Source organism: Sarcophilus harrisii, chromosome 2 (assembly GCF_902635505.1).
Source record: "Sarcophilus harrisii chromosome 2, mSarHar1.11, whole genome shotgun sequence".
NCBI classification, from domain to species: domain Eukaryota; kingdom Metazoa; phylum Chordata; class Mammalia; order Dasyuromorphia; family Dasyuridae; genus Sarcophilus; species Sarcophilus harrisii.
Window position 1 is genome coordinate 298,192,458 of NC_045427.1, and position 22,613 is coordinate 298,215,070.

General features: G+C 34.6%; 1 protein-coding gene across 2 annotated transcripts in view; it reads left to right on the forward strand.

Moving 5' to 3' along the window:
• The window catches only part of LOC116421573 (centrosomal protein of 128 kDa-like), a 95,262-nt gene that overhangs the window by 15,467 nt on the left and 57,182 nt on the right, over positions 1 to 22,613 (forward strand). For both annotated transcript variants that reach the window (XM_031952431.1, XM_031952432.1), the window contains exons 2-3: positions 5,336 to 5,425; positions 13,473 to 13,496. In XM_031952431.1, coding sequence (XP_031808291.1) covers positions 5,336 to 5,425; positions 13,473 to 13,496 — 114 coding nt within the window. The remainder of the gene's footprint in view (positions 1 to 5,335; positions 5,426 to 13,472; positions 13,497 to 22,613) is intronic.

Here is a 22,613-nt window from a genome sequence, read left to right on the forward strand (position 1 = left end):
GCCATCTCGGGGAAGGGGTAGCGGGAAGGAGGGGAAAAGTTGGAACAGAAGGTTTTGCAAGGGTCAGTGCTGAAAAATTACCCATGCATATATCTTGTAAATAAAAAGCTATAATTAAAAAAAAATTTCCCTTGAGATTCATAAATGTTTGTTCTTATAGATGAATTGTGTTGTTTCCCCCCACTCCCCCAGTTCTATAAAGTTATGCTTTGCAGTTTGATTGAAATGGTAAAGAATGTTTAGATCACATTTTCTTTTTTACATATATTGGTCAAAGTAATTAATATTTCTCCATTTTTAGGCCTGTCTATTCCTGAAAAGAATATTTCTAGGTGAATTCATACCATATAGCTCCTATATTTTTTTTAGTGAGTAAGAACTCTCAATTAACTATATGTATAGTATTGTTATTTTGAAGAAAACTATCTCTTCTAGGCTTTTTTGGTAAATATACAAAAGATTAATTATTCATGTGCATTTATTTTACATTCTGAAACTTTGATAAGTAACTTGTCTCAATTCATTTTAATTGAATGTCTAGGATTCTCTGTGTAGAAAATCATGTCAGAAATTTCTACTAATGTATAACACAAACTCCTTTCCTCTCACTAAAATTAAATCAGCTTTCTCTTGTCTTGTTTGTCTTAGAAAGTAAGAGTACCTCTTTATTATAAGTCATAGAACATCATTTCATAAACTAAGAATATTGTTATTTAACTTTTCCTTGAGCCTTTTTTTCATTTATGATATAGTTATATATTAAGTTAAATGTTGAATATCCACTGAAATTTTAATTAAAACTTTCTTGGAGAGGAAGAGAATTTCTTTCTTTTTATAGTTTCTTCGAACTATGTAGTCATATTTAGAATTATGATCCAGATATTAGGAATTTATTGGTTCATGTAGTATGATATATTGCTAACTGAAAAAAGAGAATGGACTTAGAAAAACCATATAATTCTTTTCTACAAGCATTTGTTAAGCACAAGGTGCAATGAAAGGTATTAGGTCCACAAAGCAGAGAAAATGAAAAAGATCCCTTACCCAAAAACCTTACATTCCACCAAGGAATATGCAATACATAAATGGTCATTTGAAGAGACAGAATGAAATAATTACTAGGGGGATAGGGAAAGCTTTTCAGGAGGAAATAATATGTGAATTGAGTCCTGATAAAAATTGGGAATTTTTAAGTGGTAGAATTGAAGAGTGAGTGAGTGCAAAGTGGACCAGCCTATGCAAAGGCAGAGATAGAATGTCAAGTTTAGGGAGCAGTTAACAGTCCAGTTTGGTTGGAATGTGAGGAACGAAAATGAGGATAATATGAAATAATTCTGCAATCTGAGGCTAGGGCCAAATTATAATGGTCTTCAAATATCATGTTGAGGCATTTGTATATTATCCTGAATGTTCTTGATCAAGGGAGTGACCTGGGCAAAACTCTGTTTTAGGAAGGCTATTTTGGCACTGTTTGGAGGAGGAATTGGAGAGGGCAGAGCCTAGAAGCAGAGAAAGCAATTAAGAGGCTATAGCAATAGTCCAAGGAGGAGGTGATGACTGCTTGAACTAGGGCAGCTGCAGTGTTGAATTATGTGGCTAGATGTGGGCGTTTGTGAGACTTTGAAGTCCTTTTAAGAGAACATGTGTAATCCAGAATTATTAAAAAAAAAAAAAAACCTTTAAGAAAGGATGCTTTTTCCATTTTGTATCTTTATTTTCTTTCTGCTTATTCATCATATTTTTAATAAATAAGATGGAAAGAATTATTACACAGAATTCCTAAGCCTTTTCTTCTCCAGGATGTAATTTTTCACTAAATTCAAAATGTTTTACTAAAATAAAAGGCAAAATTAAAAATCCTTTCAAAAATGAAAATTATAAAGTTATAAATGAAAATGAAAAATGCCCAATAAGTGATATGGTCCTTCCTTTCAACCTTTTCAGCATCATTACCATCAAAAAAAAAATCATTTTATGCGCCTGTCTGCTCATCAGCATATGGCATTTCCCTACAACCTATTCTAGACTATTAAAAAGATTAAATCCCTAACATTGAGGCTCTGGTTTGTAGTTGCTAACTTAAATAGTTTAACTGGTAAACTAGTTAATACTGATTTAAGATCCTAATTATTTTATTATAAAAGTGTATGCATACACATGTATACTGTGTGATTACATAAACATATATACATATATACATATACAGGGTGACTCAAAAGCCTTAGTGCAGTTGTTGCCCTAAGAATAGATTGTAGGGAAATATTACATGTTGACAATGTTTGGTACCATGCCATGAGCAGATAGACTATAAAAATGTTTTTGTTGGTAATGATGGCTAAAGAAAAGTGGAGAGGACTAATTTTTCTTCAGTTTTTTTCACTAAGATTTTTGGGTCACCTTGTTCATGTATACATAGCTATTTTTAGAGTAGGTCCCAGGCATAATGTAATAGGACATCTTTATTTCCCATTCTGTGTTACTTCTTTCTCATCTCCCTTTCCCAGTGGCCCACTATACTAACTTGCTGTAAAGTAATCTACCTTCAGACAAGCAATTCTCAGATATCACAAAAGATTGGTATTTGGTGGGGGGTGGAGGCAGAATGTGGTCTTAAATATGTGATAACATTGGGATATATTTGGGAAAATCAGTTGAATCAGAGGACCTGATTTCAAATCCTTTCTCTAGTGTGGAATCCTTACAAAGTGTTAACTCATTAGAGTTGATAGAGACAATATTATCTAATTTAGCATGGTTCAGTATGATTGATCTGATCTTACAAGGAGATGTTATGGGCCAGAACTTGAAACAAGGTACTAAGTAGAACTGATAGAAACAATGATTGTGTTCACACCTTTAGAGAGCTCATATAAGCAAGAAGCTCTTAGGGCCAAAGAGCACTCTGGGAGGAAACCCATAATCCCACTCTCGGATCCCACATTCCCACTCTCGGAGAAGGAGCATAAATAGAGCTTCAGTGAGCTAGTCAAGTTAGTTCAGCAGAAGCCCTCTCTCGGAAGCTCAACCACATTCATTCATCCCACCTTGGTGGCTGGGCTCCTGCACTTACCCACCCTGAGACCAAGGCTGGTCTGAAAGGCTCTCCAGAAAGCTGCCCAGCCCCAGGCAAGGAGACAAGAGATTCATTCCATCTTCCACCTTTGTGCTGGCTGGAGACTGAAGAAAGCAGAGGCAGAAGCAAAGGACAAAGCTGCAACAAGAGCTCTTAGAACCAAGGAGAGAGAGAGGCCTCTAAGAAAACTAACCGGGCTGTATTGAAGGACACAATAAAAGATTTGAACTTTTAGCACCTGGCTGCATTTGGGTGATTATTACTTTTAACTGAAACTAAGGCTGCCTCCAGAAAACCTCCCCAAGAAACCTGCTCCCAGAGAAAACCATTATATTTTAAAGAACAAGAACACCACACTCTAGTTTTTCCCTGTGTATCATTGGACAAATTGTTTAATCTCACTGGGCCTGTTTCTGCATTTGAAAAATGAAGGAATTGAACTGGATAACTTCATTTATTTCCCTCCCTTCTCTAGATCTCTGAGCCTATAATTTCCTTTGTATATCAATTCAGATCTGCAAAATTATAGTCTTAGCAAGTTTCCTGTGGTGTCCTGATAAGAGTCAGACATTAAAATATCATTCCCTTGGGATCCTCCTTTTACAAGTTAAAATTAAATTGCAAACTAAAAATTAAAACATTTATAGTGGTGGGAATTTCAGATATTTGCTTCATAGTAAGGAAATAACAAATTTGAATATGTAACTTTCTACAAAGGCGTTGTGGACTAAAGGTTAGTGTTAACTTTGAAAACATGGTAGACTGGATTCAAGTGTCTGACTCTAGAGACACTCTCTGGTTGACCCTTGACACCTAAATTAACCTGTCAATTCACCAAATTACTCTCTACCAATAATGTGCATTAATAAAAGAAATTTCCTCCTTTGGGAGTTCTGGATCCGTGATAAAATCATAGGTCCAGAGACTGCCCTCCATTAAGAAAAGCAAACAAATAACCATACAAAATTTGTCAAATCTTAGTCTTCATTGTATCATGAACCTCTTTGGACATCTGATAAAATCTGTGGACCTTTTCTCAGAATGATGTTTTAAAATATGTGTAATAAAATATGTAGGATTTCAAAGGAAATCAATTATATTTAAATATACTTATCAAAATATTAAAAACACTACTTCATAATGTATAGTCATTAAGGTGATGGTCGCTAACTTTCAGCACCATACCTGATTAAATGTTTAATTCTGGTTTTCCTTATTTCACAGCTTTTAGAATTTAGCACTAATTCTTTCTAGCCATTATGATGAAAACAAAGAGAGTTGGTAGTAATTTGAATTAACTATATTAAGCCATTACTTTTACTGGTAGGGGCAAATGTTTCTACTAACTTCAGAAGAACATCTATTTAAAAAAAAATTCATTCAAAAATTCTTAAGCAGGCACAATATTCTTAAAGGAAAGATGGGAAATAAATTTGGGGTTTTGATTTTGAAAATTGCTGTGATTATCATTTTATTTACTTACCACCATGACTCAGCTGCATTCTTATTCTGGAAGCTCCTTTCAATTGCATAAGAATTCCCCATTCTGGAATAATCCTCCGACCTTGTGGCTCTCTTATGAGTGATTTCTTCCTGAAACTTTAGGGCCTAGCTCAGAGGTACTTTATTCCTCTGTTTCTGACTCTGGACTGTAGATGCCTACTAAAATGTTCCTTCTTCTCCAGCCCCACTTTTTGTCACCCTTTTAAGTGTATTTCTTTCCCCTATGAGAAAGCATGTTCCTTGAGGGCAGGCCTTGAAAACTACAAACCAGAGTCTTTCTTTTATTAAGATATTTGTATCCCCAATATTTAGCATATTGCTTGATTTAAGTGAACACTTAAATTCTTGACTTGACTGGACATTATCATTAAATGATATTTATGAAATACTCATTTTATACTCTGAGTGGCCCTAAGGGATATAAATATAAAGCATAATCCCTCCTCTCTAAGAGTTTGCAATCTGTAAGAATATTAAGATATGCACAAAAATAATATAATGCAAGTTAAAGTATGGTACAAATAAGAGGATTACAACTCAAAGGAGGAAGATCAAATGAAGGAGAATTCACTCCAGATTTGGGAAAATAAAGGAATACTTCATGGATAAAGACCTCTGTACCAATATAGAAGTATTAGGAATTAGTTTAGTTTTTTTAGTGCTTCTTATGTTTTTATATAATTAGTATTTTATATTTTCTTACAATAAAACAGCTCTTCCACCTTTTTTTGTTTGTTTCTGGGCACATCTCTTAAACAGCTGAAGCTACTATTTAAACTTCCAACTTGGGAAAATGAGAATCAATCTTCTTTGATAAATGAAAATGAAGCTCAAATTGAAGATAATGCAGTTAAGTATTTATAGGTAGAAATATTTAGCATATTTAGGAACTGAATACTGTAAAACATTCTTTTCCTTTTCAGGGCATGCAGGGTAAGTTGATATTTATAGTTATGTTAATAAGTATATAAGAGAAATAAATTAACAATAAGTCAGAGGACCTGTTTTCAAATCCTACCTCACAACTTACAACCTGTACAACTGGACAAGTTACTTTTACCTCTCTGAGTCTCAGTTTCTTTATTTATAAAATGAGGGGGGATTGGGAAAAAATGTCATCTAAGATCCCTTCCAGCCCTAAATTTGGATCTGATTTGTTTGCTTATTTATATATATACTCTTGCTACCTTTCTGCTTCCCTCTCCCTCCCTCTCCTCCTCCCTTTCTCTTCCCTTTTTTTCTCTTTTCCTCTCCTCTCTCCCCTCCCTCTTTATTTCTCTCACTCTTTCCTCTCTTTTTCTCTCAGATGGAAGGACAAACAATTCTTAATGTGTTTGCCTCAAACTGAAATCTGTGGAAGATTTTAACTTAAAAAGCCAAGATCTCAGGACAGCTAGGTGAAGCAGTGCATAGAGCACCAGCCCTGAAGTCAGGAGGACCTGAGTTCAAATCTGGTCTTAGACACTTAATTAACACTTCCCAGTTGACCCTGGGCAAGTCATTTAACCCCAATTACCTCAGGAAAAAAAAAAAAAAGCAAAGATCTTTCCTTGCATCCAGAGCCATCGCCAGTCACCTTGCTCTATATCTGGCCACTGGACCCTGATGACTCTGGAGGGAAAAATGAGGCAGGTGATCTTGCCCCAGCCCACCCTCACTTAAATGCAGTTCACTTGCATGTCATGGCATCATCTCCCTGAAGTTGTGGTCCTTTTCAGGGATGAAGGACAAACAACAATACATTGATTACAAGTCATCTTAAACTTAGATCAGCTTTTCCCTCTCAGCTTTCTCTGCTGTCCTTCTATTTATGCTCATCCAGTCACAGAATGGAAATTAATCACAACCCATATTTCAGATTAAGGAAGAGAAAGCTACTGCTAACTAAAGCAGACCAAAAGCAAGCTATGGCTCATATTAAAGGTAGATACAAATTATTTAAAAATCTGTTCCGTATTGATTAATGGTGTGATTATTATTTCCTCACTAGAGCAGATAATTGAAATCTGGCAGTATATTAGAAATATAATGAGACAAAATATGAGTTAGAAAAGAAAGGTTAGAAGATCTTGTATGTAACTCTTGTAATGAATGTGCTTCAGTTCCTGAAAGTATTCTGCAAACAACTCTGGATGTCAATTACAAGATGGTTTAACTCAGTTTTCCAAAGGTAAGCAATTTATTCCCTAATAGTGGCTTACTCTTATGCCCCTGGATGACCCCAAGTGTGTAGGGCAAAAACATTTTCTAATCTTCAACCCAGCATGATAGGTATATGGGACAGAAAAAGGAAGCTGACTAGAAAATCAGAGAATTTGTGTTCAGATCCTGTCTGTTAACTGACTCCCTGACTTGTCTCAGGAAAGTCACTTAACCTTACTTTTCTCATCTGTAAAATGAAAAGACTAGACTAATTGGCCTCTGAGTTACTTTCTAACCCTATATCTGTGAACCTATGAACTACTATAATTCTGCTCCCTCCCTCTCCTTTTTTCCCCTCTCTCTCTCTCTCTCTCTCTCTCTCTCTCTCTCTCTCTCTCTCTCTCTCTCACACACACACACACACACACACACACACACACACACACACACAGTATAAGGATGCTGAAAAGGTATTATCCCCAGGAAATCTTCCATATAGCCAGCTGTTCATCCCCCTTGGTGAAAGTCAGATGAGCATAGTTTTGTCAACTTGATAATGAAAACATCCTCTACTGCTTTTGCAGTTTCATAAATCAGTCCTTAATCATCATGTTAGTGTATTTGCGTAAGTTTTCAAGATACATTTAGAAGATATATTATCTATGCTCTCAAAGTAGAGACATATACTTTACTTTTAAAATGTAAATCTTTTTTGAAAGAGATGTGTGTGTATATACATATGTATGTATGTTTGTGTATTTGTGTGTTTTCTAAACTGGACTCCTGCTATCCCTTCCAAATGAAGTTGTTTTTCTTGAGGCAGTCATTCTGCAAAATTGCTATAATTGTCACTTATATTGCCCCTAACCATCACTGCCTTTATTATATTTGCAAATATTCTTTGCTTGTTCCCTAGTCCAGATGTCATTCCTTTGAGAGAACACCCTTGAACAAGTGCCTATATGACTATTACTGCCAGTTCAGTTTCAGTGAGGAATTGGACATTTCCAAGAGAAAGGGAATTTATGTTCTTTTACACTTCATTTTGTTTGAGACTGAATCATGAGCACACACCTACACACCAGATGTTGTGCATGGACTTTGAAAGAAGAATCCTTGAAGTAATTCTGCTGCATTTAAAGGAAAATAAAAATTCGGAGGGCCCTTTCACTCTGCCTTATAACCTAAAATAGCAAAGTGTGCCTCTGATCTCTGGTGTTTAGTTGAAGTTTGTGTGTTCATATGAACTTTAATTAAAGATGTTTAAAGGCTTTGCCATCTTTCAGCTCTCTCCAGTCATAATGATAGAGCTTTATTTTCAATATATTCCTCTATATTTTTCTTCTATACTTTGTTTCAGTACTTGATCCAGGTGCCTTTTCTCCTCTGGAGCACAGAGCCTAAGGAATGTTTAGTGTCTCCCCTAAAATGCTTTAAATCTTAAAGTAATGGCAGGAGAAATCTCCAAAGGGGACTAAAAGATTTTTAAATGGTATGGATGTTAAACCTCTAGGAGAGATGGCCTACACTATGACCCCATTCTCTACCCTTCTAGTATTTTTTTTTTGCTTCTCTATTTTATCAAAGGCATCCCCACAGTAAAAGTGGAATCAGATAAAGAAATAGGAAAGTATACTAGATGTTCACTTAAGTCCTGAATAAGAGTCATTCTGGGATTTCTTATCACGTATTGAGAGATATAATGAATACCACCAAAAGATTGAAGGGTTTTTTGAGATGATCAAATTATGCTTGCTTTGTTTTAATGCTAAAAAAACCAAAAAAACACCAAAAAATAAAAACCATCAAGAAAGACTAAGAGATATTAAGTAATTGTAAAATTCTTACATTAAGTAATATCTAGGGTAATCTACTATAACTAGCTTTCTTTTTATCCCTATTTTCAAGAGATTAGGAAAAGGAAAAATATAGGAATTAACCATATACCTCCAGTTTTTTCCGTTAAGTTTAAAAGCATACATATTAACTTGGCATAGGAATTTTTCTGATTTCTTATACTTACAAACTTTGGTCTTTGTGTGGATAAGGTAAATGAGTACTTGTGATCATCTACATCCATCCCCCTTTCAAGAGTATTTTCTCTGGTAATATCTCAGTTTCTCCAACTGATATGAATAATTCTTTATTAAAAAGAATTGTATTTTCTTCATTAAAAAATACTCAAATTTTAAAACTGATAACTTTATTCACAATTACAGTTCCTATTTCTAATTTCCCTCTAAAGCAGCTTATGGACCATGGCTTTGACACTGCACTCCTTTGTGTCAGTCCACCATAGCACTCTGTCTTGTGGTATCTTTTTCTTTACCCCACTCCCATGCCATGCAGTCTCTCCTAATCCCTCCATGTTCTATGGTAGGGGTCCTCAAACTACGGCCCGTGGGCCAGATGCGGCAGCTGTGGACAATTATCCCCCTCACCTTGTTTTTGCTCCTGCTGTTGTTTTGTTTTGTTTTGTAGAACACATCATGTTTTTAAATATATAGTCTAATTTAAACAAAGTAAATAAATAAACGAATAAGTGATCTGACCAAATACTTAAATATTATTAAGGCCGTACATGGGACATTCCTTGAAGTTGCCTAAGATGTACTGAGAACTGCCAAGCATTTGTGAAATGTTTTGAGGTAGTGAATAAGGAGAGAGATTATTTAGTAAAATTTGATCATTTTTATAACCAACTAAGTTGTTTGTTTAATAGATAGAACTCTGGGCCTGGAGTCAGACTTACATTTCTGAGTTCACATCTGGCCGCAGATACTTACTGTGTGCTCCTAGGTGAGTCACATAAGACCTATTTGCCTATTGTTCCTTATCTATAAAATGGAAACACATTGCAGAAGGAAATGGCACTCCAGCATCTTTGTCAAGGAAACTGCCTCAACAAAATCCATGGGGTTCTACAGTATCCAGCATGAATGAAAACCAACAATCATTTTTATACAGTACAAAAACACCTCTTTTGAACCCTCTCTCTGTTTCCATTTTAATTAGTCTTGTCTAACAGAACTATTAATCCTTGTAAGAATCTAAAACTTTAGGACCACAATGAGGTCATAAATATTTGGGGCCTTTCAAAATATTCTGATGGCTACCATATTCTGATGGCTGATATCTTCAAGAGAAGACTGAATGATCACTTTGACATGCTTCATACATGAAAGTATGTAGAACCCTGGAGATCTGTTTTGATCATTACTGAGCATCTAATGAGTAGCTCCGGTTCAGCCCACATAGGCTAATAAAGCAAGCCTGCACACAGATGCACTGTGAATAAGACCTCCTTTGAAAACATCTAGAAATTTCCTTGAGGCATCACCTACATTTATTGCAAAGTAGTGACACAATAGAAATATCTAATGAAATAAGTTACTTTATGAAAAGTAAGGTCATGTTAGATGAGGGAGAACAACACTCAAAGTGTAAACAATAAAATGAAATCATTTAAAATATGCCTACTTTTATGCAAAACTTTTCCTATTTTAGTTGTAAATTTTAACCATGTACACGTGCATGCATTTACACACATACTTAGAGGAGGAATATCTAACTTCATTTTCTGATTTGTGGCTTGAAGGTCAGAGTGGGGGACAGAGAATAAAACATGTAGAAAAATTGGTTACATTTTTTAATGAGCCTAGGAGGATCCATTCTCTCCATACCATTAGGATGGACATGGAGTTTACTCTTTTTCCAGTATCTTAGGCATTCTTCATTATGTCTTTCAGTTCCAGAATGGATTTAGGCCAATTGCTTTTTTTTTTTGTTAATAGTATTTTATTTTTCCAAATAATATGTAAAGACAGCTTTTAACATTCATTTTTGTAAAACTTTGTGTTCCAGATTTTCCTCCCTCCCTCTTTTAGCTCCCTCTTCTTCAAGACAGCAAGCAATCTGATATAGATTACACATGTGCAATTATTTTAAACATTTTCCATATGTGTCATGATCAAAAGGGAAAAAAATCACAAGAAAGAAAAAAGGACAAGCAAACAAACAACAACAACAAAAGGTGAAAATGCTATGAGTTTATCCACATTCAGTCTCCATAGTTCTTTCTCTGGATGAGGATGACTTTTCCCATCCCAAGTCTATTAGAATTGTCTTGAATCAGCACATTGTTGAAAAGAGCCAAGTCCATCACAGATGATTGTCACAAGCTTGTTGTTACTGTATATAATATTCTCTTGGTTCTGCTCTCTTCATTTAGCATCAATTCATGTAAATCTTTCCAGGCTTTTCTGAAATCAGCCTTCTCATCATTTCTTATAGAACAATAATATTCCATTATATTTTTATACATTAATCATCTGGGGCAGCTAGGTGGTACAGTGGACAGTCCTGAAGTCAGGAGGACCTGAGTTCAAATGTGGCCTCAGATACTCAACATTTCCTAGCTGTGTGACCCTGGGCAAGTTACTTAATCCAAGCTGCCTCAGCAAAAAATAAAAATTAAAAAAAAAAAAAAAGTTAATCATCCATTCTCCAACTGATGGTCATCCACTCAGTTTCCAGTTTCTTGCCACTATAAAAAGAGCTTCTACAAACTTCCCTCTTTTATAATCTTTTTGGGATACAGACCCACTAGAGATGCTTCTAGATCAAAAGGTATGCAGAGTTTATAGTATTTTGGAAATAGTTCCCAGTTGCTTCCTAGAATTGTTGGATCATTTCATAACTCCACCAACATTACATTAATGTCCCAGTTTTCCCACATCCTCTCCAACATTCATCTTTTTTCATGTCATCTTAGTCAATTTGAAATGTGTGAAGTGGTACCTCAGAGTTGTCTTAATTTGCATTTCTTTAATCAATAGTTATTTAGAGCATTTTTTCATATGACTAGAAATGGCTTTAATTTCAACATCTGAAGATTGTGTATATCCTTTTACCATTTATCAATTAAAGAATGGGATTATTGATACTATAAAAAATAGAATAAGTGACTTTATAGTATTGTTATTTCTGATCATCATTAGTCTTTTACCTAATGCTTTATTTGGGGCTCTATTTACTCTAATTTCAGACATCATTTTAGTTAAGTGGTTTTGTAATTTCTAATCCTGCAGATTATTAGGAGAATTATAAAAGAGGAAGAGAACAACTATAGGTAAATACAGCAACAGCTAATAGTAGAAAAGATGGACATGGGGGAAAAATCATGAAAAGCCAACACAAGAATTTACATATTCTAGAAGAGTGAGCTCTTTCAGTTATAGTGGTGAATATAATTCATTGTGCCTAGAAGAAACTGCTTTTCTGGATCTCTTCATCAATTAATTCATATTTTAGCTCAATAAAAATTATTACAGTTGTCCAAAAGTAAAATGGGCTAGTCTGATAGCTGATATCTTCAAGGGAAGACTGAATCATCACTTTGACGTCACGTAGTGGGAATTATTGCTTTAGGTATGGGTTCTGCTAGATAACCTATAAGGATTCTTCTGATTCTAATGATCTAATTTTTCTCTTGTTCTTCCCGAAATTTCTTCTTAAGATCAAATAAATCTGATTGAATGGGTAGATAAATCACTCATATCTCCACAGGCCTTTTTCTTAGTATTTGAAAGGAAAGAAAAATGGAATGAGTTTAGATTTTCCTGAAGGAAAATAACATATGTAGAATTGTATCTCACCTCACTTATAAACTAGATTCTGATCTTTCCCTCTCTTTTGGTTCTCCATTCTACTTTGGGAAATCAGAAGTTTTACTTAAAGGGCAAGAACCCTATTCTATGTCTTATTTTTACTTAATGGGTTGAACTGAAAGAAATTGCGTTTGTAACTATTGAAAACATCACTTTCATGTTGTCTTTTTAAACAGTTTTTATTATTTCTCTTTAAACTGTAATCTCTTTGAAAAGCTATATGTTACTACTGATTCATTAAGGAACTGATCATTAACTTTTGAGTGTTGTCTCTATATGAAGCATTGCATTGGTATCCTAAAGAGTATATTTGTTGTAATTTGCAATGCTTTTCATTTGTTTATTTTCATTCTGAGTTATAGTCTCTAAAGTTCACAGTTACCCTTGCATTTTTACCTGATTGACAGAAGCTAATAGAGACTTGGTAAAGCTTGGGTTTTACACTTTCCTTGGCCAAACTAAAAGCTGAGGACATCATCAGACATTTGGCTTTGGGATATACACATTGTATAATTATGTTATTACTTTAATATGATGTATAATTATAAGTTATTACTTTAGTATGGTCCATATATGTATATTACATTTAACATATTTATAATATGCATATATATTACATGTGTATAAAATGTGTTTGTATTTACATATACTTCTAAATTAAAAAATAATTATATGGAGGTATTCTATCAACAAATATGATTGAATATATTCTTCCCAAAATTGAAGTTTAAAATTAAACACTGAAGCCCTGTGGAAGGATCACTGGATTTGTATTGAAAGATCCGGGTTAGAATATTGCTACTCATCACATGTGATGATCTGGGCCCTCGTTTCCTCTATAAAGTAAAAAGGGCATTCTATTTCTTTATCCTATGATTCCTATGAGATCAGCTGTAAATAGTTCATTTGAGTTAGTGTTCAGTTATCTGTGGTGACAATTATTGTGAATATAACTTCTTTTTTTTCCCCTAGTATTTTTAAAGGACATTTCAAATACTGATGAATGGAAATAAAAAGGAAATTAAATCAATTTGTTATGTGGAATGAATGAAGTCTTCTAATTATATGTTGTGCTTTATTTGCAGGACCGCGTGTGTGCTTTAGAAAGGGTAAGTTTGGAATATTTTCCTTCTTTCTGTTTCTCTCATTTCTATTTCTATTCCTGCTTCTTGATATCGCTTTCAGAGTACTTACAAAAAGGAGAAGATCAGGAAAATATTTTAAAACTTCACCTAAACAACAGTGGGAAAAAGTGAGCTATATTTTAATTGAAAGGTATGTTAATACAGACTTTTTAATTAATACAGACTATTTAAGCATATTTGAGAGTTTAAAGTTTCCTCAGGATTATGCTGAAATTTTAAGTATTAAATCATATAAGATCTAATTGATATGCATTTAAATCTTAGAGAGTTTCTTTCACATATTTATTTATCTCACAACTTCCAAAAAAGTTTGGTTTAAAATGGAAAATGAGATCAGGTTTTGTTGTATGCTTAGGAGATCAAATTCCCAGCAATTAATTTTTCAAGTAGTTTTTAGTACTGATTCCAAAGAAAAGGCAGCGGATAATCATTTTTTTTTTAAAATTGAATACTTAGTTGTTAATTTTCTTAAAGTAAAACAAAAATAGTAGAGCTAATAGTGTTGCATGTATGGCAGGGAAAAAATGAGAAAGAAAACATAGTTTGCAAGTAGCAAAACAAGCTTTAGTTACAAGTGAATGAGAAGTTTTAATATTCATTAGTTCTGATCCTGCTGAGAAAATGACTCACTCATTTGTGATAAGCCCTTGGGGAATATTTTCACTTTTTAATTTTGGGTCTCTTATGAAAGCAGTGATACCCTTCCATATATAGTTATATTTTCTTTAAAATTAGGGAGTATCATGCTCATCCTTTTATTAATTTAGTTGCTTTTAAAAATCTGAATAAAGATAATTCAAAGATATGATATATAATTTAACATTTACATGATAATAACTTGCTGCCCTCAAGCCAAAATCTAGATCTACTCACCACCCAATCAACCAATCAATGGAAGTGAAGATGTTTATTTACTTATGTTTACTTTTCTTCCTTGCTAATCATTTTGAAGGTCAACTGGGATTCTAAATGCTTATTCTCAAGGCTTTCCCTTAGGAATTATTAAGACCTTAAATAGTTACCATGAGAAAAATAAAATTGTTTAAATAGATCAGCTTTTTACCATGATCATTTGGTCAAGATGTAGTTATGAGATATTTAAATTAGCAATGATTACCATAAAGCAAAAACATAAAAATTAAAATGCTTAGTAATGATTTTAATGCTCCAGCACTGTGAAATCATTTGGCTCTGTATGCTATAGTAATGAACATAAGTAATGCATTTAGCAGTATATTCAGCTGAATGATAAGCATTTCATAGCTTCTAGAATTAAAGACTCATAAAGAGCTCAACAAGCTCTTGAGTTCATTCATTGACCTCTGGCAACACTATAGTTAGAGTAAAAAAACTTGTAGATACTATTTTAAAATTATTCATTGCTCAGATCAAAGTTGAGGGAGTAAAAAATGCAATATCTCTAGTAATAAAAATCTGTAAAAATATAAAATTTAAGCTGGAATTTTATATATATTATATTTTAAAAATACATATATATATATATATATATATAAATATAAAATTTAAGTCACTTGCTCTGTTGAAATGCATTCCACTGAGATCACTTATAAAAATAGTCCAGTAAAATCAGTGGCATAATCCCCCAAATTAGATAATCTTCTCTATATAAACCAAACTCTATTGGGGCCATTGCTACAATCAGTGATGCTTAGATCAACTCATAATTAGACTATTCGGTGCTTTTACCTAAGGAAAGAAGTCATAATTGGTACTATCCCAATAACTGGATTGGCATTCCCCAGGTACAGTGTAAAGAGCACCGACTCTTATTATAAGAGTGTTGTGGGCTCCCAACTTGCCCAGAAGGCTTCAAGGAAGAAATGAGATGCAATTCATTAAGAGACAGATATATTGGATCCATATGGTCAATAAAGAGGTGAGACTAGTGTGAGCTTTAGACAGAGGTGAAAATAATACAAGTTGTGTTCAGGGAAGACAGAGCGCTTCAGGTGAGAATGAATGTTGAACAATAATATCAATGCAATTTTTTATATGATATTTGCTTCACCACAAGCTCAGCCCTGGATTTTTCTCATGAAACTCTTCTGCTTTTATTCCTAAACTGCTGAACACATTTTGAAAAAAAATTCACAATCCTGCTGTTAAGGGGCAGGTCAATTCCCCAAGAGCCTCCACAGCTGTGGATCATAGCATCTAAAGGAGTTGCAGGGCAACCTTTGCTGACACAGGTGTTGTGGACTGGGAATGAGATAAATTGGAAGCAGAGGGAAGAGGAGAGAGGTCAGACAATGCAACAGCCTCTCAGTCAGATAGGTCAGAGAACAACAACTGCCTCTTGGTCTCCTTGTATCATCATCTCACAAGAAAAGATCCATTCTGGATTGGATCTCCAGCAGCCACTGTCAGGTGGCTTCCGTGTATTACAATATATTTTATTATTTCTTTCACAGTCTGTCTACTTCATCTGGGGCCGGGATAGCTTTCTGGAGGCCCTCTGGAATGAATCCTGGTTTCAGTGGGGGAAGTGCAGGACAGCCACCACAAGGGTCTCCATCTTGTTGTCTGTCTCCCCTTCCAAATCTCTTAGCTCTTATATACTCTATTATAAGTACGTCATCATAGGTGTCAATCTTGTAGAACTATACTAAGTACTAGAGAATCATTATTTTAATTCTACTGAGTTTACATCTTGTTTTAGTATTAAATCAATCATACCGAACTAGAGAACTCACACCCTCTCAGGAAAACAAGATAGAGGGGAAACCTTCATGAAAATAGAGCAAGGTCCAAATGAACCCTTTGCTGGTTTTGTGGGACATCTGCAGACAACTGTCATATGAACTATTGGTGAAAATGGAGCAACAGGAATAATGATAAAACAACATGTTCTTTTAGAGGAGATCATAAGACGCTGTGCCACAGTGGGCACAAATGCCTTTAATACCCAGGCTATGATGCAGAACATAGGAAGACAGGATTCTTCTTGGCAAGGGACTTCCAGAGAGATTTGTTGATGCTTTCATTGTGGTAAAGTAGGGCAGCTGAAAGCTGAATGTTGGCATAGAGATAGAGTGAGAAGACAGGTTGAGAGAACAAGACCCAAAACTTCATGTCCAAAATGCAACAAAAGCTTCCATTGAGCATCAGAATGGGATCTCAGGGAAAGGAAGGATCACTGGATTTGTATTGGACCCAGCTCCAGGGCCCCAGGCAAAAAAACAGCTGGGGCATGATGGCCAGGTAATGTAGAGAGTTTCCAGTGTGAATGGAAGGGACCAGATAGGTTAACTGCTTGGGGGAGAGGATTTGCTTGTCTCTCTATAGATGAAGAAGGGATCAGATGGGTTCCAACTATGCCATGTCTGCCTTGTCCATCAGAGAGAGAAAGAAAAAGAGAAAAACCTCGAAACAGAGGAGAAAACTCAAGAAACATTGGGTGATTCCATCTCTAACTATACATGTCACTGAAAAAGCATGACTGTTAACCCAATGTTTATGGCAGTTAACTCATGAACATCAAAAATTGTTGATAAGACTGTTGCAGAACTTCAAAAATAGCAGGAATCATTGCACTCCCTGAGACATGATAAGACTGATACAGGACTTTAAAATCTGCAGGAATCATTGGATTCCCTGATACATGATGAGACTATTGCAGGACATCAAAACTTTCAGGAATCACTAGATTCCCTGACACATAAAGTAATGGACAATAGATTGGTTTTGGACTATTTCTAGGACTTATGGACATATATAATTCTCATGTTGATTCATGTTGTTTGTTACATCACTACTAGCCTGTGATATATTACTATGTGCTTGTGTAATACCTCCCATGTTGATGGATTTATGTATACCTGTTTCAAGTGAGACTCTTCAGAAACCCGCTAATCTGGTTTGACTCCCCATTTCCCTTTGGTGTTTTCATCATCTTTCCTGAGAGGTCAGGGAGGGCGTGATCACCTCCTTTTTTGTTTTGTTCACCCCCCTTTCTGAGAAGTCAACGAAGATATGACCACCTATGTTCTAAAACAAAAGAAAGCAGGAGATGTAAAGGGCAGGAATTTTGGAGAAATATACTTAAGTCTCAGTATGATTGATTTAAACAAGGTGTTAACTCATTGGAATTGATAAGACAATGGTTATCTAGTTTAGCATGTGAGTTCTCTAGTTCACTATGATTGATTTAATCTTACAACAAACTAGTTCCCTAGTGATATAATAATTGATTTATACTCAGTATACTGTAATGATGTAATTGTAATAGAGCATATAAACTGGGGACAAACTCAGCCAGAGACAGACTTCAAGATAGAGACCATCCTGGTGGCTCTCTTGCCTTCTGCACTGAAACCAAGACCCATTCTGGAGAGCTTCCAGAAAGCTAGCCCAGCCCCAGGTGAAGGAGACAGACTGTGAAAGAGATAATAAAGTATATTGTAATACACGAAAGCCACCTGACAGTGGCTGCTGGAGATCCAACCCAAAACATATCTCCTCTTATGAGAGAAGAGATTGAGAGGCAGTTGCTGTTCTCTGACCTCTCTGACTGAAAGGCTGTTGCATTGTCTGACCTCTCTCCTCTTCCACTGCCCCCAATTTATCTTGTTCCCAGTCTTCAACATCTGTGTCAGCAAAGTTTGCCCTGCAACTCCTTCAGACGCTATGATCCACAGCTGTGGAAGCTTTAGGAGAATTGACCTGTCCCTTGATATCCTGCTGAATGGATACATTAAGAATTCACATTATCTAAATCTCATCTGGATCCTTATGGTCATTTGTATTTTGTTTTTGAAGAGGACCCGTGACAACATGGGTGATGTCTTCACTTGTGTGGAATTTGATTGGATTTAAGTGAGGCAGTTGCACAAAATCATTGGCTTTACTCCAGAGTCAACTGTACCTTACTGCAGCAAGGAAATCCTTTTATTCTTTTCTAAATTGAGGCCATCAAATAGAAAATCCTTCTCATATTCTCTTCATCTTATCTTCCTTTGCTCTAGTCTCTGAAAAGGAAGTGACTCTTGGTCTTGCCAAGGCAAGTAAGCAAATTTGTTCCCATCCCCTCCTATTTTCTTTAGCAGATTGTGTCCTCATTTATCTTGTTTCTCAGAATTTCAACTTTTCCCTACTTACCAATTTCTTCCCCAAACAAAGATTTTCCCACCTTTAAAAAATTTTATTGGAATGTAATATCCCACCACCACAATTATTATCTTATATGTTTCCTCCCTTTCCCAATTAAACTCCTTGAAAAAACTGCCTCTTTTGCTGCTTCAGTTTTCTCTACTTTCACTTATTCCTCAACTCTTTGTAGTCTGACTTCAATTATCCTCTCTCAACTGAAATTACTCTCTCCAAAATTACCATTGATTTCTTAACTGTTGAATCTAATGAACTCTTCTCAGTTCTCTCTCTCTCTCTTTTTTTTTTTCTTTTGACCTGTCTGCAGCATTTGACAGTATTGACCACTTTCTCCTACAGGATACTCTCTCTGCTCTTTGTTGGTATTACCTTTTCTTTATTTTCCTCCTAACTATCTTATTCCTTCTTCTCAGTTTTCTTTACTACCTCATGATCTATGCCATGTCCTAAGTGTAAGTATTCCTCCAGGTTCTTTCATTAGGCTCTCTTCTCTTTCTTCTCTCCATATTCTCAGTAAATTTATCAATTTTCATGTGTATAATTACCATCTCTATGCAGAAAACTCCCAAATCTATATATACCCAGTTCCTTTCTTTCTCCTGAATTTCAATATCACATCATAATTTCATGCTGGACATTTCAAATTAAATACCCTGAAGGTAAAATTCAATATGTATAAAACTAAACTTATCTTTTCCCCCAAACTCTTATCTTTCAGATTTCACCGAGGCACTCCCATTCTTAAAGTCTCTCCAGGTCCCAGTCTTGCCATTATCCTTGACTCCTCCCTTCTCATTTTCTGTGTTCAATATGTATCTTCTGTATCCAAGATGCCAAATCTTGCTGATTGTAACTCTAAAACACCTCTCAAGTTCAACTCCTCTTTACCAATAGCTACTACCTTGGTTCTAGCCTTCATTGCATCTCATCTGAATTATTATTGCAACAATCTCTTGAATGGTCTCCTTGCCCCAAGTCTTATTACCACTCCAGGCCATCCTATAGTTTTTAAAAAGTAATTTTCCTTAAGAGTAGATCTGATGATGTAACTCTCTTATTCAATCAATTCCAGTGATTTGAGGAATCAAATATAAACCCTTCTGCTTAGTTTTTAAAGCCTTTCACTATATGAGCTTTTGTTATCCCCTCAAATACTTTATTTTTATCTCTTTTAGTTTATATGATAGATAGATTGATAGATAGATAGATAGAGAACTCTATTTATCCACATTTCTCAAGGAAGGGAGATGAGATGTTATATACCCTCTCCTGTGTTCCTCCATTGTACTATACTTTTGCAGATAACTCATTTGAGTGGGAATTATTTCATTCAATATTCTTTTATCTCTAGACCTAGGAGAGTTCCAGACACATAATAGCTGCCTAGTAAGTTCTTGTAGATTAATTAATTTACTCAAAAATCTCTTTTAGTAGATATCACAAATATTACTGATTCTAGTTTACAGAAGAGAAAACTAAGGCCAAGAAAGAGTAAGTGATTTATATAGGGATATGTCACACAGTTACTGAGTTCTAGTTCTAAGTCTAATAATGGGTGATAATTTTGGAAAGAGATTTGGGACCAGATAACAGCTGACATTTATATGATGCTTTAAAGTTAATATCCACTATTTCATTTGATAATCATTGTGAATTCTATGACTATGGATATTACTCCCATTTTTACAGAAAAGGAATCTGAGCCTAGAATTGTTTGAGTGACCTGCCAGTGGTGTCATATAGCTAATATCAAAAATGACCTTCAAAACTAGGTCCTTCCAAGTTTAACATACTCCTACTCAAAAAAATCTTCCATAGCTATGGAAGATTTTTTAGAGTAGGAGGGTAATATGATTTTTAAAAAAAGTTATTTTAGGAATATTATCTGGTGATGACATTCTTATTGCCCTAATGGATAGGAAGATGGGTAGAAAGACCAGGTCAGATACTGAAATAGTCCAGGAATAAAGTTAGGCTGATAGTAGGAATGAGATAGAGGAAACACCAAATATAATTTGAAAGAAAAATAAATAGAATTCTATTGGATGAATCAAAGCAATGTTAATAGGGTAGTGAAGTCAGAAAGGAATGACAATTTTTTACTCGTAAGAAAGCAGAAAGAAGAATTTGGATCTGTATTTGGATGTTCTAATGAAAGCCAGTTCTTTGGGCATGGACAATAGAGAGGTGCTAGATGAGAAGGACAACATGAACTTCAAAATCTTGGAATGTCCATGGAATGCTAGGTAACTTAAGTGTGGTACAGAAAAATATCAGTAAACTTAAAGACAAGTAACTATGAAGTTGGAATGTCAGGTGAATCATCAGCATAAATAACAATCACCACCTGAATAAAGGGAGACAAAATAGAGAAGAAAAGCATAAACCAGGAGCTAGTGTTGTTAAATCACAATGGAAAGCAAAGGAACTGGTGATTTCATCAATGTAGGGAACTCACCATGTGAGAAAATTCCTTCTTCTAGTACAATACATTACATTGTCTACAGTCTCTAATCTTAGGCTGTTACCTAGAATATTTACATGGCAAAGGATCATCTAAAGATCACACAGTCAATTTGTATTAAAGATATGATGTCAACCCAAGTCTTCCTTGTTCTAAGGTCAGACTTCTCAGTTAAAAAAGAACCTTAGAAATCAACTAGCTAGTTATTAGTCATAGAGTTCAGAAATGATTTTTATAGCAAATTGGACACATGATCATCTAGCCATTGTTTGAATATGTCCAGTTTACTGATTAGACAGCTCTGACAGAAAGTACTTCCTGATGTTGATTCACAATCTGTATTGACTGTAACTTCTACTCATTGGTCTCAGATCTAAAATCTATGACTTGTTTTCTCTGTCAACAATCTTTCAAATAGTTGAAGTCATTGAAGATTAAAACACTTTTCAAATCCAATACGACCAGAAAGGCCTTGCATGACTAGCTTTAATGGAACAAAAGCAGAAAATGATTTACTTCACTTCTGTTTTTAATCTATAGGACACTTTGATGAAAACACTATAGGCTATTCTAATTTTTACAATAAAAAATATATATAGCAAGATAGACTGGCATAGGGGTTACTATTTGAGCAACAACAAAATTTGCCTTTTAATTTGAAGGCAAATGAGATGTTTTTAAAAGGTATTTTTAAAAGTTAAAATTTGAAATGATGAATGTCATTTTTTCTCAAAGTTATATTAAGTAATATTTTATGACTTTGAACAATTAAATGATTTGTATTGTTTAGGTTTATCTGCTTTTTAAATCAAGTGCTTTAATTAGTGTTTCTAATTCAAGTAAAATCCTTTTGACTTTGTTAATGTCTGAATCATATAAATTTTTCTGGATTTGAATGCTAAGTTGTGATGGTATTCAGGGAAGAGTTAGCAAATTTATGAGAATTATGAGGAGGTTCCAAAATATCAGAGGGAACTTGGTCGATATTGAAATTTTCTTAATTAAAGAAGAGAAAAATTCAATATCGACAGAAAAAACTACTATTCAGATGACATAGATACCTTCTGGGACCTCAGTAAAAAGATTAGGAATATGACTAAATAATAAGAACTCATTTTTTCCTACTTCTTTATATGATTATTTGATTCTGCCAGTATGAGAAATAGAGAAATGAAATTTAGTGATCACCACAATAAACTATATTGATAACAATGCCTCTTTCAGAAAACTTGATCTTAAAATCTCAGTGATAAACCTTGTACTCTAATGTGGAATTCACCATAGAATTATATAAGGTAGTGAACTTTTTAAACCATTTGAAATGTGATTTGGTAAAAGCAATTTTTAGGCATCATACTTATAAAAAGTACTACTTATAAAAAGTATATTCAATGGCTATAATTAATTTTATAGTTAGGGACATTGATAATGCCTTAAGATGTTTTAAAGAGCACAGAGTTAGACCTGATCCCTGCTCAGTGAAAAAAACA